The sequence below is a fragment of the Numenius arquata genome, chromosome 6, assembly GCF_964106895.1.
Source record: "Numenius arquata chromosome 6, bNumArq3.hap1.1, whole genome shotgun sequence".
Classification (NCBI taxonomy): domain Eukaryota; kingdom Metazoa; phylum Chordata; class Aves; order Charadriiformes; family Scolopacidae; genus Numenius; species Numenius arquata.
In genome coordinates, this window is record NC_133581.1 from 32,720,129 (window position 1) to 32,737,699 (window position 17,571).

A 17,571-nucleotide genomic window follows, 5' to 3' on the forward strand; every position below is an offset into this window, starting at 1 on the left:
AGAACTCAAACTCCTTCAATCCTGACTTCAGAAGAACTCTGCAGCAAGCCCCTGTGGGGTGCCTCCCTCTCTTGCCTGTATTTCACAGCCACAAGACATGCGAGGCTGTACCAAGCCTTTTGGAAAAAGCCAGGCCTATGGACAGGATGTCCCCATCACCATCTTCACTTGACCTTGGCTATCAGCAACATAACTGAAGCGTGTGCTGGTCCTCCAGCACAGTGGCTCGGGGCTAGCAACAGTCTCGGTGCCCAAGGGGCAACAGGGGCGAAAAAATCCCAATGCTTGCAGAAAAGCAAGAAGTGCACTTGGTTGTTGGGTGTATGCACATATTGAGTTGTGCCTTCCCAACATGCCAGAGATGGTAGGCTGGGGGTTTAGAGCCTGGGAGATGATCAAAGCTCTCCTCTCTGCTCCCAAAGGGCTCCCTCTCAGCGCCTTTCAAAGAGAACATCAGAGGCCTCACCACTTCCTTACCACCCACCCGCACGCTCCAAGGCCTGCGTCAGGATGCTTGTTCATCTAACCAGAGCCCTGAAAAGGCTGCTGCTGCCTTTCCAGTCTTCCTGACCTCCACCATGCCAAGCTCTGCCCCAGGGCTGCCCTCTGCTCTACCCACTTGGTGACAGTGGAGTGGTTGGTGGACAACCAGGCTGATGCTGGAGATCCCCTGGAGGGACCATGACTGAAGGACTCCCCTGGACATACAAGGGCACCTAGACCTCTCTTGTGGCATCTGGGAACCAATAAGTGGGTGAGCAGCCAGCCAGCTGCCATTGCTCAGTCCCACCATTTTGGCTGGTGGGCCCTCACTTGAAAATTATGCCGCCATCAAAGGCTCCAGGTTAGCGCTAACACTTCTGGGAGGCGAAATACAAGACACGATGCCCATGCTGATCCTGGGAGAACTGCTCCACTGCCCCAAGAACCAGCAGAGACATGGAGAAACCTTCCCCTTCCATGTCGAGAGCATGACATCAGCCCACAGCTTGTAAAGGGGGAGGAAAGCTGTGTGCCGGACAGCAGGCTGCCCTTGTAAAATGGGACCAGTTCAATGACTAGCCGCTCTGGAGTCCCTGGGCCAGTCCCTATCAGCCTCAGTAGCACCCCTGCTAGCTATTATCTCAGAGCAACGCTCGTTATAGAAAATCATGTCCCTCTGCCAAGTTCTCTGTCTCACTATTTTTGGAACAACAGGGGCAGGCTCTGTGCCTCAGCAACTGCCAGCAGAGCCACACGGAGAGCAAATCCATATAACGATCAGGCTAGTAGGGACAGTGCTGGAAACAGCATTGCCTTGGGGACAGTCCCTTGGAAGCACCCTTTGGTCATGAGAAAGGGGATAAGGGCAATAAACATAAAACCCAGCAGCTATTTGACACTATTTGCATGGAAAGCTGATCTCCCCCAGGCCTTTTCATTCTCATGCATACAAGTAGAGACAAAAGGATTTAAAAGCAAACCACCTGTGCAGGAAGGATGGTTCCTAAACCCCAAAGAAGACAGGACCTACTTACTGCAAACTCATTTTAATTAAAACATTCCAGGATCCACATTCCCCAGGATTAAATTACTGTCTTAGCTACTTATCCATGTAGCCTCTTTCACCCGTTCTAGGACAGTTGTTGTTGAGGTGTTGGGTGACACCAGTGTCAGGTAAATGGAAACAAGCATTTTTTGGTGCTTGTGATCCCTAACACAGGATCCACGATTATCCGCAGGTCAACCCCAGCGCCTGTCAGCAACTCACAGATTACTGCAGTGGGAGCGTAATCCTCTCTGGCAATAAAGGATGATTCTAAGGCCCTAGAAAAAGCAGAGGTAAATGGCTTAGGCGAGGTGGAAAGCTCCCAAGGCGAGGCTTTCATTTAAAAAATAACAATAATTAAAAAAACAGAGATGTGGTGAGCAAGGAAGACTTCACACAGATGCAGCTGGAGCAGGACTTACACTGCCTCCCCTGAAAAAGACCAGCAGGTTTCCTTCTTTGCCTTTCACAGGAAAGGAATCCAGAGGTGCAAGTCCAAAACTGTCCAGCCCAGTGCTGGGCACGCACAAGGCCACGTCCAGCTTCTGCCAGCCTGCTGTGCAGCTAATATTTCCTCTTTAGGCTCTGAAAACTGCGACCCATACCAGGCAGAGACAACCCTTGCAGCTTCTACCACCTAGTGGCTGCAGTATTCCTCTGTGCCAGAGCAAGGAGGCTGTGTGGAGGTCAGGCACCCTCTGCCAACCCTGGGCAAGTCAAGCAATCCTCCTCCCAGGTACCACTTACGCTGCAACTGAGACTAAGTTAGGACCACACAGCACAGAGAGGCTGCCCAAGAGCACAGAAACCCCTTCTGAAAGCCAGCAGCACCTAGTGTAAGCACAGAAAAACCTCAGCTAGCTCCAAAAGAGGCAAGCAAAAGTAGCAGCAATATAGATTAACTCACGGAATCACGGAATTGTCAGAGTTGGAAGGGACCTCTAGAGATCACCTAGTCCAACTCCCCTGCTAAAGCAGGGTTGCCCAGAGCACATCACTCAGGACTGCATCCAAGTGGGGCTTGAAGATCTCCAGAGAAGGGGACTCCACGACCTCCCTGGGCAGCCTGTTCCAGGGCTCTGGCACCCTCACCAGAGAGAAGTTCTTCCTCATGTTTGAATGGAACTTCCTATGTTGCAGCTTGTGCTCGTTGCCCCTCGTCCTGTCACTGGGAACCACTGAAAAGAGTCCGGCTCCATCCTCCTTCAACCCACCCTTTAGGTACTTGTAAACATCCCCTCAGCCTTCTCTTCTCCAGGCTAAAGAGCCCCAGCTCTCTCAGCCTTTCCTCATCAGGGAGATGCTCCAATCCCTCCATCATCTTAGTTGCCCTGCACTGGACTCTTTCCAGTAGTTCCCTGTCTCTCTTGAACTGGGGAGCCCAGAACTGGACGCAGTATTCCGGTTGTGGCCTCACCAGTGCAGAGTAGAGGGGGAGAATGACCTCCCTCCACCTACTGACCACACTCTTCCCTACGCAGCCCAGGATTCCATTGGCCCTCTTGGCCACAAGGGCACATTGCTGGCTCATGGATAGTTTACCATCCAACCAGGACTCCCCGATCCTTCTCCTCAGAAGTGCTTTCCAGCAGGTCCACCCCTAACCTCTATTGGTGCCTGGGGTTCTTCCTCCCCAGGTGCAGGACCCTACACTTGCCTTTGTTGAACCTCATTAGGTTCTTCTCTGCCCAGCTCTCCAGCCTGTCCAGGTCACGCTGGATGGCGGCACAGCCCTCTGGAGTGTCAGCCAGCCCTCCCAGTTTGGTATCATCAGCAAACTGCTGAGGTTATGCTCTGTCCCCTCATCCAGGTCATCGATGAATATGTTGAACAGGACTGGACCAAACATTGACCCCTGGGGGACACCGCTGGTTACAGGCCTCCAGCTCGACCCTGCTATCACAACTCGTGTAATGCATTGCTGTTTCTGGTACTTGTGCCAGCTCAGCTAATGCTAGATTACTGGCACTACACAACATCGTGCTGTGCAGCACAGACCTGCCCCAGGCTGTTTAAGTTACCCCTAGGCTCATTAACTCAGGGGAAGAGTTTGCTGGTTTGAGTGGAATATCGTACAAGAGTCTGAACTTAAATGACTCTAGATCCAGCCAAACCCTCAAACTGCTGCAGCATTCCAGGTGCTTCCGAGGTCCTTCTTTCCCAGTTTCCACAATTTCCTCTTGAACTGGGAGAAGGGGGGGACACAGCTTGACACCTGTTCTAGGTACAGCCTAAACAGTGCCAAGAAGAGAGGACAATGACTCCCCCCAAGCTCCTGAAGCAGCCCAGACATTTAACTTCCATGCAACAAGACCACTCTGCTGGCTCATACTGAATTTTTACCTACGATAAGGCCTAGGTCCCTTCCAGCTGGGCTACTACCGTGCCAGTCAGTCCCAGCCTGTCTTGATGCATCTTAGGAGATCAGGCTCTGACTTTCCTTTGACAAATGGTAAGAAGCCTCAAAATGGCCAGTTCTTGAAAATTTCCTAAAGGCAGGCCCAGTAGGTCATTATTTATCCAGGAACGTCCGCTGCAGACTTTGGTTTTTTAAAACAGGAACCGTTAATACCACATTTTCAGAGTTTGGGCTGTAAGAATGACACGTGATGTGGTTTCCATGTAATTACAAGTGAAAATAGGTACTGTTTTCTGTAATCCTGCCCCCAACTCCAAACATAAGTAACATTTTTAATTATGGAAATATGGCTGCAGGACAACATTTTGAATAAGTGGTTACTCTTTTATTTTTTTTTTTTTATACATATATATTGTCTTTTCTGCAAAGTTCAAGTTAATGGAGGTGATAACCCAATGCCACGTAAAGAATGAGCAGAAACCCTAAGTATTGTATCAGCCTGGTTATGTCCTCCTGGAAAAGCTCTGTCCAATGAATACTCTGCTGTTGCAATCATTTCTCTGCTACAGCAAAAGGATTTAATTATGCTTTTATAAGCAATTTAAATCTGGTTATTCTGGATTGAAGTGGGTGTCACTGAGTGCAGAACATGGGCAAAAGATGTGATGAACCACATTAGTCTGAAATCTACTTTTCTTCTTGTAAGGGCCTCCCTTTTTGGTTTTGTATATTATAGGAGGGAAGTGGTTTTCTGTTACTGACAACACAGCCAATGAAGCAAAAATGGGATTCAAGTAAAAGAGGAACCTAGGAAAGACTGGAAATAGCAGGGTCCTGCTATGACAAGTACCATTCCCCTGGCACCCCTTCAGAGACTGACCAGCTCTGCATTCAAGGCAACGAGGGCTGAGGGGTTCTTCCCTTCGCTCCTCTGACGACAAGCTGGTCCAGAAATTCCTGTTCCAGGCTGCTTTACTGTTTAGCAACCTCCTTTTCATTTCCAGTCTAACTGTATCCATGGCCAATCTAGACTCATTTAATCTTAGCCAGCATCTTGACAGCTTTGTTTCCCTCCTCAGTGTTCGACATCTGCAGACATCAATCAGATCCTCTTTTTGCATTCAATTTGCTAGTCTAAACAGGCTGAGTTCTCCCCTCTTTTCCCCCTTTGCAAAAGGCGCTGCAATTACTTCATCAGCCCAGAAGACCTTGTCTGCACCCATAGGAGATTGCATTCATTTTTTGAACATGACGGACGGCTCTAGCACAGTGACCTTAAATCTTCTCTAAAGTTCATGGGAAATACTCTACAAAGCCCAGGAGCACACTTGCTATTTTCACACCTACATTACAATTCAGTAAGCAAAGCCATAGCAAAGAGCACAGCAACAACTGGCAAAACCCACTGCTATCCTGCATCTGACCTCAAACAGCACACGTCAGCACTGGACACTTCTGATATTTTCCATGAGAACTTCAGAAAAGCCATTAAAATTTGGGCCCTGTGTCTTCATATTATGAAATAAAAAAGCAGTTTCCTTGGTTACTAGTGACAACAATGAGCTTTAAGTTATGTTTCTGCCATGCAACACAGATGCTCTGTGAACCACTTAAGCTATATATATAAAAAAAAAACCTCAAAAAAACCCCAAAACCAACAAGAAAACCACCTCATTTCTATTACGTGAGTTTACCCAAGGGCTCCACCCTAAGCAAGCCTAATTCTTAAACTCTGTATCTGGCTGTTGCATCACTCCAGTGAGAGGAGAAATGGGTGGGTGGCAGGATGCATTTGTCTGTCGCCTTTTTTTTTTTTTAGTATTTTGCGTTTATGTAGGAGTGAAGCCAGAATTAAAAGGGCAAGTTTCTCCTGCCTCTTCTAAATGAAAAACAAGCTCTATTACCATTTAACAATGGACAAAAGCAGCTGGAAAGGAGCCCAGGCAGTTTGGAAGAGCTACATTGCAGAAAATGCTTTGGCCCTAGTTAACAGCTTACCTCAGGGACTCCCAAACTTACCTTGCTGGGACAGGGTTGTGGCCACTGCCTGCACCACAGCCACTCCTCCCTCCACCACCCACATCAGCAAGAAGCTACCATCCACATGCACACACCAGAGGAGGCTCTAAGCTGGCCAGGCAGCACACAGGCAGCCCTCCGCTGAGGTATACGTACCACAAGTGACAGCAATGATATCATCTGTCTCTTCTACACAGGAAAAAATCCCAACTGTATACAGACCTGATTCAGTGTCCACCCATGTAAGTAAGATCCTTTCCAGTAACCCCAGATGGATCTTTCATTCAGTTCTGAGCAATATACGAAGGCTGGTAGATACAGGCAGCTAGCCCTGCTTCCAAGTACAATTCACTGAGCTTGCAGATAATCCAATGCAAAAGCAGTACTGTTAAAATTCAGGTTTCAGGACAGCAGGGCCTGAGATCCCACAGCAACCAGAGGACACTGCACATCTGTAGACATTTGAGCACACACGTTTGGAAACATTCAATGGCACAGAGGTGTTTCTAAGGAAGACACAAAGAAAGGCTTCCCTGCTATCACCATTTTGTTAGGGAGGCTAGGACAAGCCAGGATTTTTTTTGCCAAATGCCTAAATGCCCAGTAGATGTTAGAGGTGGAATATAGCAGTGTGCTCTGTTCACCCTTGAGCAGAGAAGTTTCTCCTGGGTCTAAGGTGGACATTTATAACAGGCTGGGGAGCAAACACACTGGAGAGTGCCTCTGTCCTGAATGTACCAGCCAGTGTCAGGAGGAAGGCTGCCCGGGCTATACTTACAGGAGTCTGGAAGCAACAGTAGAGCTTGGTGAGGAATGGGTGGTTCCTTGCTAACGAAAGGATGCGTTTCTCGGTCATGGTGCATTCAACATCATCATCTTGGAGAATGATGTCCTTCTTCAACACCTTCACTGCATAAAGCTGCCCACTCTCTTTCATCTTGGCAAGCATCACCTAAACCAAAGGGGAGGGTGAACTGCAAGGGCTGAGCTCTCAGTGTCTATGAGCAACATAGAACTTCTCGCACCTTTTTGCACTAGAAAGGTGAGTTATCTCATCACCAGGCTTGTGGATGAGTCAGCCTGTTAGTATGGGCATCAGTATACAACTGATGACACACATGCTACTGTCTGCAGCAGGCTTCTCCAGATACAAGTGCCCATACACATTGCTCCAACATCTGGCGTGGGGCTAGGTGGTCAAAGCTGTGCCAGGGCAACCCCCCTGAGTAGTGCCATCTATCCCACTTCCCTCCTCAGTTATCAAATTCAAATGTACCGTTTCACATTGGCTTTGGGGCAAAGCAGAGAAACGAAATCCCCTTCTTGCTAAATTTGAAACCACTGCCTTGTTTCTTTTAAAGGAAAAGTCTTTACATGCTCCAAGAAACGCTGCCCAAATGAGTGATAACGCACACACTTACAATTTCTGGTATGGGCCCTGGCATGCAGCTGTTCTTTTGGTTGCTAACATGGCAGGTGGGGGGGTTGTGATATCCAGTTCTTCACTTTGCTGTCAGCTTTCTTCCCTTTTCTCCCTGCTCTCTGTAAGCACCCTTGCTGCACAAAGCACACTCTACTGGACAGCCTGTGTGCTGCATTAAGAAATAACTTCATCTACCTTGGAGCTTCTTAAATAAGGAATGTGGTTTTCCCCCAAAGAGCCATGAATAACTCTCACCTTTCCAAAACTGCCCTTTCCCAATACACGAAGGAAGGTTAAATCTTTGATCCCAAGTTTGCTTGCTGAACTTTCACTAACGTTGTTGCCATCTTTCAGGCTTCCTTTTCTCTCATGTCTCAAAGTAGATCTTGAAACCAGTTTCTGTGGAGGAAAGTAAATAAGTATCAGTCTGCATAGAAATTGTACTTTTGCAAGTAGTCAACCTACCAAGCTGGGCACTTAGGGCCTGTTCAGATGCACTGTATGGCCACTGGAACAGAAAGCACCTTGATACCACCACCCCACATAGCTGTTTCGTGTGAACAGCCAACCTCAGCACTGTGCTGAGCTGTCAACAACACTGGCTCCTGACCTGGGCATTTTGAGTTGGAAATCCACTGCCCAGCAGATTCAAGAGGCAAGCCTGCCCCTCTCCATTCTCACTCCCCAGAAAAATAAGGCAATGAAAGTGAAAATCCAAGTCTCCTATCTAGCATCAGATCGAGGAGGACTGCGTAATTTCTGCAATATGTGAACGCTGATGAGATCTAGAACCTGGGCAGATTTCACCTGAATCTCTTAGGTTTCTATCTGATTTTAAGATTCTTACTCAAAACCCAGTTCAGTAGGACCCAAACTTCAAAATAGTTTTCTTTCCCACAGCTGGGCTACTGCTTCCTCCGCTGCGGTAAATTCAATGGAAGGCTGTTCATTCCCATGCCAGCAGTGAGGGATCTGCATTTTTAGGAACTGTACCAGCATTAGCACATGTCTCTACAGCTTGTTTTTGCAGTATATGAAGATCAGGTCAACCTCCAGCGTCCTCTGTTCACAGCTCTCCAGGTACGAGTACACATATAAACCACGAATTTCTCAGCCCAAAGTCACACGGACTTCTTGAGCTCCACCTTGTGACTACTTTGGAGTAAAGCAAAATTCTTCCTGCACAGAGGACTTGTCTCACTGCCACAGAAGTGGCGACACCAGCCACAGGGAAAGAACCAAGAGCGTTCAGGACAGCACCCAGCAAAACTCCCAACAGACTTAAGCTTACAGCACAGTTTGAACACTTACCTGGAGCCCTTAGCTCACAAATAACGAGAAGAGATTGTTAAAAACCAAGAACAGATTTTTATTTTCCTGGTTTCATTTCCTTTTGATGTGCAGATTATGCAAACAACAAATGCTAACAAGTGCTGATTTTTACAGAGCTGAGAAGGGAGTGTGGGACTTGTGTTTCCCTGTAACTCCCAGGATAACTGGGAGGTTTTGGTCAAATAAAAATAAATAGACCGACATTTTGTTATGGGTTATCGTGGTTTCAAGCAAACTCACTTTTCAAAACTGCTAGCAAAAGGAAACATGATGAAAACTTATTATCAAATGACAGCTCTGATTTCCATTACCCTTTATGGGCATTTTCACTCAAGCTCTTACAGTATGTTTTAAAGTCTCTGAATAGACTCAGATATACAACAGCTGGATTTTTAGGATGCCTTTAATACTGAGAAGCAGAAACTGTACACATAAGTCCCAATCCTGGCAACAACCTCACTGGGACTCTGTCTTGGACAGCAAAGATCAGAGCTGATGTTGTGTCGACAGGGACCACAGATTTTAGCCGGGGAAGTTGTAGTGAAGAGTGAAATGGTTTCCCCAAAATCCCTCAGAAAAACAATGACAAAGCTGTGAAGAGAACCTAGGCTTCTTTCTGAGCTCTTCTTTTGCTCTATCGCAAGCCACATATGTGGACAGAACATTTGTGCTTGCGGTAAAAGTAGAAAAAGTTATGGCATGAATTATATTGATCACTAATTAGTTAGGAGTCTTACTCTCCTCTCATTCATGCCAAGCAGCTAAAAGAGTGAACGAAGTCACACCACTGTGAAACATAAGCATCCAACAAAGCAACAGCTATAGATTAAAATCCCCAGGTTTACCCCGGTGGAGACGAAGCATCCGTTTTCCAGGTGAAGTCTTTGCCACAAGCCACAGACAGTAACAACCTGCTCATGCAGCCCACCACCATCTGTCATAACTTAAGTCTCTGACTTCTCCTGCACCCATATAGAGACTCAGCTGTAAATGTTTTAAATAGAAGGGGGTGGGGGGTAATGAAAGGGACTCACCGAATTTGGGGAAATGCTTCCTGGTTGCAGGCCCATGCACGCCAAGGTTTTAGCAAGCTCTGCTGAGTTCACCCCACAGTTTGGTGCAACGTTTGCTTGGCATCGGATGTGGACGTTCATTTTACAGACTGACAGGGGTGATGGTAAGGGATGGAAAGTAAAAGCAAAGGAACAATTAAAATAACTTGGAGGGATTTATTGCTGAGAAATAATTTAGCAGTTCTGGAGCAGAAAATATACCCATCTGGATCTACTCTGTGTCTTCAAACTAAAGAGATCTTTGCCACCGACCTCAGCAGAAACAAAACTAAGACTAAGACTAAAACTAAGACTAAAACTAAGAGAATAAACTCCTGAAAAATCAGCAATATACTCTCCAAGCAGGATGTCACATTGCCTGAAGCTATTCATAACTGCATGTTTGTCAGGTGTATAAATATCATTGCAGCTATGCCTGCAGGTAAAATTAGGATTTATAATTTCACAAAATTTGCAACAAATTTTCCCTGCATTTCCAGGTATCTAATTTTAAAGATATATTGTTCAGTGGGAAACTAAAAAAAAAAAATCTTTCTTTCTCCTACTCCTGGACACACATACACCCTCTTGTGGGAGAAGGCGGCAAATGGAAATCCCACGCGATTTTACAGTCTGGATGACTGAAACAAAAATGTAATGCCAGGACATGCTCTGTCGTCAATTAACAGTGTGACAGGTGGGGTTGTCAACCTAAAGCAATGGCCTTTTTTTCCCCTCAAATGCCTTTTCACTGCCTTATCTCAGAAACTGAGGAAAAGCCCTCAAAGTAAAGGGGAAAAATGAATGCAGGAAGCAGCAATACCCAAGAATATTTTCACTAATGCCAGTTTTAACTAACAAAGCTGTGCTGAGAGTGCCAAGTAGAGTGCTTCTGGAAGCCTAAGTTTAAAAAGTAGATTAGCATTTTTGTTAACTCTTGCAAAGGTGAATATTCATTGCTTGGCTTTCTCTTGAAGGTTGCACAAATCAAGCCCACACAGTGCATCAAGAGTCTAAAAATACATGTATTTTGTGAAAAGGCTCACAAGAAGCTGCTCACTTTTACACTGTAGGCCCTGTCGCATGATCCCCCAGAGCAAGGAACCACAGTGGTCACAGAAAGTTGGAACTTTGTAGTTGTGGACGCTGAACTTATGAGGAATGTTGATTCCAAACCTCTGTTCGGTCACCTGAGGAGCCCAAAAGAAAAGCACAAATTTAAAATTCAAATATATGTGTGTGTGTATATATATGCTGACGTTCATTTACATACAGGCATTTAAATGCAAAACTATGAAAATAATTCCAACTCAGAAAATGTCCCAATCCATCCCCTCACTGATGTAAGTGAACATTGAGTGACCAACCTCAGCTGCTGCTTTGGCTTCATTGCTGGGCAGGATGGACTACGTGACAAAGCAGACTTTAAAGAGCACTGCCTAGCCAATTTTAAATTCTTAAAGCCAAGTTAGAAGAGGGTTACCTCATGACAAATCTATCACTCTGAAGTGCCACATAGAAATAATGCTAGCTACAGCATTTTGTAACTAACCTGTTTTTAAATTATCAACTCGCACACTACATGCAAACATGTAACTTTAGGTCAAACTGTTGATTTTATTAAATTTAATATAGAATAGTTTTCCCAGCTCCTCCTAAAACTCTCATTCCTCTTCTCACCCTCCTTGTTATTAACAGTCTTTCGTTTCAGGCCCACATTTCGCTTTACCACTTGCTCTCATCCCCATTTTAACCCTGTTCTTTTCCAACTGCGAATCATTCAGATCTCAAAGACACCTTAGAAAATGCTACACCGGCTGAAGAGATGAACGCCCATTTAGCCTCTTCGTTTCTCAACATGCAGATCCTGGAAGACTGAGGGGGAACCCACAACTCCACAAAGAGTCGGGGGTGAGACTGAAACAATGAGTTTAAAGCGAGCAGTGCCTCCTCGTGCTTAAATGTGTCATAAACCCTTCATAATCCTAAGAGAGGGGTGAGGAGACTCACTATTTAACTTGCCTTTTATCCTTAGCCACGTTAACATATTTTCATCAGGCCTGGCAAGGGGTCATTTTAAGGACTTTTCAAGTCTAGCTCAGCAGTTTGGAGGCAAGAAATAATGAGCAAAGGCAATTGCTTATCTGCACGGGAAAGAAGGTTTCTGCATGGCAAACAACACAGAGCTACCTCCCGATTAAACGTATTTCAGTTGAATTTTCCTCAAACAGTTATTAAACAACTTGCAGTTACAGAAATGAGACATGCAATGTACAGGGCAGTTTTAGGTGGGGATGTTACTCCTGTCAAATACAGCCAAAACTAGAAAGAAAGAAAACCTTCAGAAACACAAGTTATGCAAGGGTTCCTTATTACAACATAAATAATTTAATAGAGTAAAGGTGTGGAGCAATGACTAAATGAACACTTTAAATTACCAAAAAAGAAAAATAGAGGCATAACAAAGACCAGTGGTTAGATTTTAAAGCGAGAGAAATCCACATTAAGAACTGGGCACCAAATTTTGATGACAACACAGTTAATCATGAAATAAAATTACCACGGAAAACAGTGGATATGCTATTTCTTGATGTCTTCCAATGCAGACACCATGCCTTCCTAAACTATGTGCTAGTCCAAGCAGTTACTGGAATTAAGAGAAGAACAACCAGATGATATTGCATGGCCATTAGGCACGTCCCTATCACTCTTCCTCACTTTAAAAAATCTACGAATAAAGATAACACAGAGTAAATTCTATTGTAGGATAACCCCCAGCAACCCAGAAAACCTCAGGATTCACTATTTGTGATGACCCAAAATAACCACCATGACTTTACCTTGAGATCGATCTTGTTAGTATTGTTTTGGCATGTGCAAGCCGTAACAATTAGATGATGGCAGCGCTTGTGTACAACGCAGGTGCATACTAGGAAATAAAAGAGGCATGCTGAAAAGAGCTGTTGAAAGACTCGGAACACATCAACCCATAAGCTGGGTTCTTTAAGGCTCAGCTAGATCATCAGGACACAATAAAATAATCACAGAAAAATAATCGGTGGCTTGGAATTTCCAAAATCTCAAGACATGCACCTCTAACCCATTGCAACAGAAATTCTGCACTGGATCATTCATACAGCCTAGAAAACAGCTGCCCATATAAAACAGGGGTGATGCCCACAGAAACAACAGTGTAACTTCACAAATGAACTAAAAAAAAAAATTACGTTGAGATTACCCAGTGGAGAATATTTCTCACAACATACAGAAACAATACACAGGTCTGAGATAACAAAAGCCATCCCTACATCTCCGTGGCATAGTGTCTCTTACACTGGATACCCTGCCCAGGTTAGTTTGTCATTAAGGCTCAGTGCAATGCTTGGATCCAGGGAGCCAGATAACTGCAGCAGAATGGTGCTGTGTCTGGAGTAATTAGCTAGCCCGCATCAAGAGGGCTAATCAGCCCTAAAGCACAGTTGGATTCTCTCCAGGTCTGAAGCCGTCTTGGCTGGAATGAACTGGGATTCCTCTGCTCCATAACCCAGCATGTACTGTAGACACCACCAAGAGCTGTAGCTACTGTCTACGGAAGGAGATTTTTGCAATGAAAACTGTACATTGCAGATGCGTTGCAGGGTCCCACACTATTCTCTCTGTTGCTGACTCAAGCTTGCACTCACAAAAGTCTATCAAGAACATTCACTTTCACCCAGAAATTTGATGCAGGATATCCATTTTGTTTACATGTAGCTTCCTTTCATGTGAGGACACTAGTGCCCTATTACATTGCACAAGGAACAGACTGTGTTAGAAGGCTATACTGAGTGACCGTATACCTGTGAGGCAAGTAATAAAATAATAAAAAAATAAAAAGAAAACTTTACTGTAGAAAATGGGAATGGAAGAACAATAATGAAGTGCAAACAAGCATCACATACATCTATAATACAGCCATTCAGCCAAAATATGCATTCAGGCAAAAGTGATGTCCCAGCCCACAAAGCTGCCCTTTGAAGTCACATCCCTCATTTCACTCTGTTGAATACTGGTGAAGAGAGAAAGAGGGTGGCCATTCCAGTAGGTTACTCTGTGACCCAGTACCAGCTGAACACTGTCCTGAAGGGACCCCAGATCCCTCAAGCCTAGCTGAGTGTTTCATATACTCAACAACTCAGAGGAGCTGCACAGGAGGAAAACTGTGGGTGAAACACAGCAACTGGACTCCTTGGTGTTTGTGTGAAGGTAGGTGGTTGCTCCTGTGTGTGTGCCAGCTGTCAGCCTGACAGCCGCTCACATGCACAGTTTTGGCTGGCTGGGGAGGAAGAGGAGTGGTGACTTCAGAGAAGCTTGTAACCACAGGATGTCCCAGCAGCACAGGGAACTGCTCCTGAGACAGCACATCCTACACACACGTCGTGCAGGAGCAGAGCGCCTTACCTTGGCACTGGTATCCCTGCTTCCCAAACACGCCCCTGTTCAAAACAAAATAGGAGCATAATTTAACATCAGAAAGCCAGTCTTCCTGCAGATCATTTACAGAAGAGAGAGCCAAAATGCAAGAGGATCCCAAATAACCAGATCCCCGGGGCAAAACTGCCCAGCAATAATGGTGCAATTCAGCACAGGGGTGTGAGAGCGTAACAAAGCACTACAAGGGCTGTAGCTTACAGGGCAGGCTGTCAACGTGCATGTTATTCCCCATATTCCTCCTCACTCTAGTTTCTGAAAGGCCTCACTTTATTACAACACGCACCACAGTTATTAGACAGATCCCAGTAGCCCACACCCTGCTATTATCTCTCCCACTCCGTGCTCTTGTGAGACATATTTAAGTTTTTCCTCCCTGTTCTGCCTACTCCCCCACACATATCACCCCACACCTCTGATGGTTTTCCTATTCTCAGGCATTTTCACTAGTCTTTCAATCAACTGTTTTTTGTCAGTTTAATCTCAAAGCTCCACTCCAGTTAATACCTAGGGTCTTTCTTCAAGTTGCCTGGGTTAGTTCCCCCCATCCCCAAAATAACACCTATGCTTACAAGTGAGGATCGTTGCCTCATCCCCACACCATCCCAGTTTGTTTCCAGCATCCAAGATGATACACATCACCTCTGGTCTTTCTGCAGCAGACTCCAGTTTGCAACTTAAGTCTACCCTGCTAAACCTGACCGCCATGGGGAATCACATCAGTGGCCCTTAGCAAACTGCTGGGTGACTGACTCAGGATGGAAGGTGGCGTGTCAGTCCCCAGAATGCCAAGGGATGGGAAGCACCACACCACTGCGTTCAAGCTGTTCTTACCAGATGAACTCCCTGCAGTGCGAGCAGTACGTTGGCTGTCGCAAGTAGGTAGCCATGAATTTGTGCCCGTTCACCTGATGCACTCGCCTTCGCATTGCCCGCTGGCGTTTCCGAGTGAGGTTCTTAAAAATTCGATCCCTTTGGAGGGTGCCTGTGCAGGGGATGGGAATAAAAAAAAGAAACAAAACATTAACATTTTCATGCACACTTATTACTCCTGATCTTGCTCTGGCACAAAATGCTTTCAAAGGCCACAATTACATCCCTGGTTTAGAAGTCAGGGGAACACGGTCTAGGACAAGGATAGCATCTGGGACAGGTGAGGAAGTTAATTGCAAAGGCCCCTTTAGCTCAAAATTACATTCTTCGTGTAGAAAAAAACGCCTCTTCCCATCTCCCTCTTGCTCCCCTCCCATGTTCAGACATGTGACTAAACCATTAATTCACACGCTGTAAACAGACCAGAAGCTCAAGGTTAATGAGCTGTTGTAACTCACAGCTTTTTGGGCAGCAACACCTGAAAACACGACTATGTGCAACCAACTGACCGGCACCCTGCTTGCCGAGCCAAAGCCGTGCCTGGCCCCGTGAATAGGGTTTATCCACCTTCCGTATTCTCACGCTACAGTTCCCTATCCACCTTTCATAGCAATTTTGTTTCCTGTGTTGGACACAAAGGCACAGCCTAATTTCTCAAAGCCCAACTTTTTTATTTTTTTGTAAGTTGGTAGACATGTGCCACTCACCTTTCTTTAAAGGGCTCGTCTTCCAAAAGGTAGATAATATTTTAAAAGTTCTGGGAAGCATGGACCCAGGAACTGCTAGCATTCAAATCTGAATTGTTTCAAAACTTAATTCAGGTTTTGTTTTTTTTTTAACTTGCTTAATTCAGCCATGTAACAATCTCCCAGTCATTCTTAAAGGCAGAACTGAGCTCTGGATCAAGCAAAGCCATCCCCACACAGCAGCAGCCATCTGACTTGCAAGGCACAGCCAGCTGGTCCCCGAGATCTTGCACACACCGGCTCAGACCCCGCTGAGCTTCACACATCAAAAGAGCCTCATCTGGGGCACACTCGCCTCCTAAGAAAGAAATTAAACGTCCAAGTTTTCAAGTTAGTAGGGCCTTTCCTTTGGAAAGCAACTAACAAGTGCATTTTAGGGACACACACTGGAGGCGAGTGTGCATCAGCCTATGTACTCAAGACTCCGGGTGTGAGCGCTGACTGGATGCCAGACAAACGCCAGCTATTCCAAGCCTGCACGGATGCCACCACACAGGAAGGAATAGGCAGCTCATAAACTTCCCACCCGTCTGATCATCCCGGAGCCGTGGATCAGCAGCAGTACCCAAACACAGCAGGCACCCCACCACTTCACCGGGGGCAAAGCATTCCCCTGCTTGCGACTAGCTCTGTTGATTAACGGCCGGGGGGAGGGCAGGAGGGAAAAAGCTGTCAATGACGTGATCAAGGCTTGAAATGTCAGAGTCCCACATCACAGGCGAATTTCCCAGTCCTCTTTGTAGAAGTGGAGATAAGGGAAGCCATCCTGTCAGTACTCAACCCAGCCACTTCAAAGGGCTGGGAGCCATGCAACGTATTCCCCTCGGTACTCTTGCCACACAGGTTTAGAAGCACAGCCAGCCACAAATCTCAAGGGTTTTTTTTTTTCTGTTGTGTTCTCCCAGCCATTTGTGCAATGTGTCCCCTCCACGGGCACGAATGGAAGCCTCCTATCCACTGGCGTAACTGCAACATGGAGCATGGCCTGACTTTAAGACAGCTTGCATTTGTTTTAAAATGGAAGCGCAAGCTATAAATTAGGATTTTCCCATTAAAACAGATAAAAAAATAAATAAAAAAAAAAAGGATATAAAGGTAGGGCTGATCCAAGCACTTAACAGAAACCTTTCTTCTTCACTGTAGAGCTTCAAGCAGCTGGACAGAGAGACTGGCACAGAAAAGCCTGCCTTTCTAGAGATGTGCTTGAATATTTGTTTAATTCTCACTGAAGCCAACAGGACTCGGAGGACCACAGGAACTGCCAGACTGAATCAGAACCCTGGTCCATCCAGTTCAGCATCCTGCCTCTGTCAGTAGGCAACCAGAAACACATGACAGCAAGATGGAGGAACCCTGCAGCTGGGAGATAATTTGCCTCTTTCCCAGACATGAGATGTGATTTTGATCTCCAGAAGTGAGAGCTGATGTGCGGAGGTTTAATATCCCTTCCAAACATTCAATCACCACTGCACAATTTCAATAGCCTCATTATCCACCATAGGAAACATGACCAAGAAGAACTTCAACCAGTTCATCCCTCTTCCCCAAAAGAAAGATCAAGAGCTAGTTGCTTCACTGAGCCCAAACCTCCTGCAATTTCACATGAGAATTATTAAAAAAAAAAAAAAAAAAATTAAAAAATTTCCTTACAGCATTATAGACCTTGCCCAGCTTTAAATTCAAGAGAACATCTCCTTCATCTAGGTTTAAGCATACACTGAAGTGTTTTCCTAAATCAGGGCCAAACAGCTTAACTGGCAAAGTATCCT

General features: G+C 45.7%; 1 protein-coding gene across 1 annotated transcript in view; it reads right to left on the reverse strand.

The window, feature by feature from the left end:
* Positions 1–17,571, reverse strand: part of PRKCH (protein kinase C eta) — a 124,148-nt gene that overhangs the window by 57,268 nt on the left and 49,309 nt on the right. Inside the window, exons 3-9 of the mRNA XM_074149992.1 lie at positions 15,018–15,168; positions 14,154–14,188; positions 12,554–12,642; positions 10,774–10,903; positions 9,696–9,823; positions 7,585–7,728; positions 6,685–6,858 (exon numbers count right to left, since the gene is read on the reverse strand). Of these exons, the coding sequence (XP_074006093.1) occupies positions 6,685–6,858; positions 7,585–7,728; positions 9,696–9,823; positions 10,774–10,903; positions 12,554–12,642; positions 14,154–14,188; positions 15,018–15,168 (851 nt within the window). The remainder of the gene's footprint in view (positions 1–6,684; positions 6,859–7,584; positions 7,729–9,695; positions 9,824–10,773; positions 10,904–12,553; positions 12,643–14,153; positions 14,189–15,017; positions 15,169–17,571) is intronic.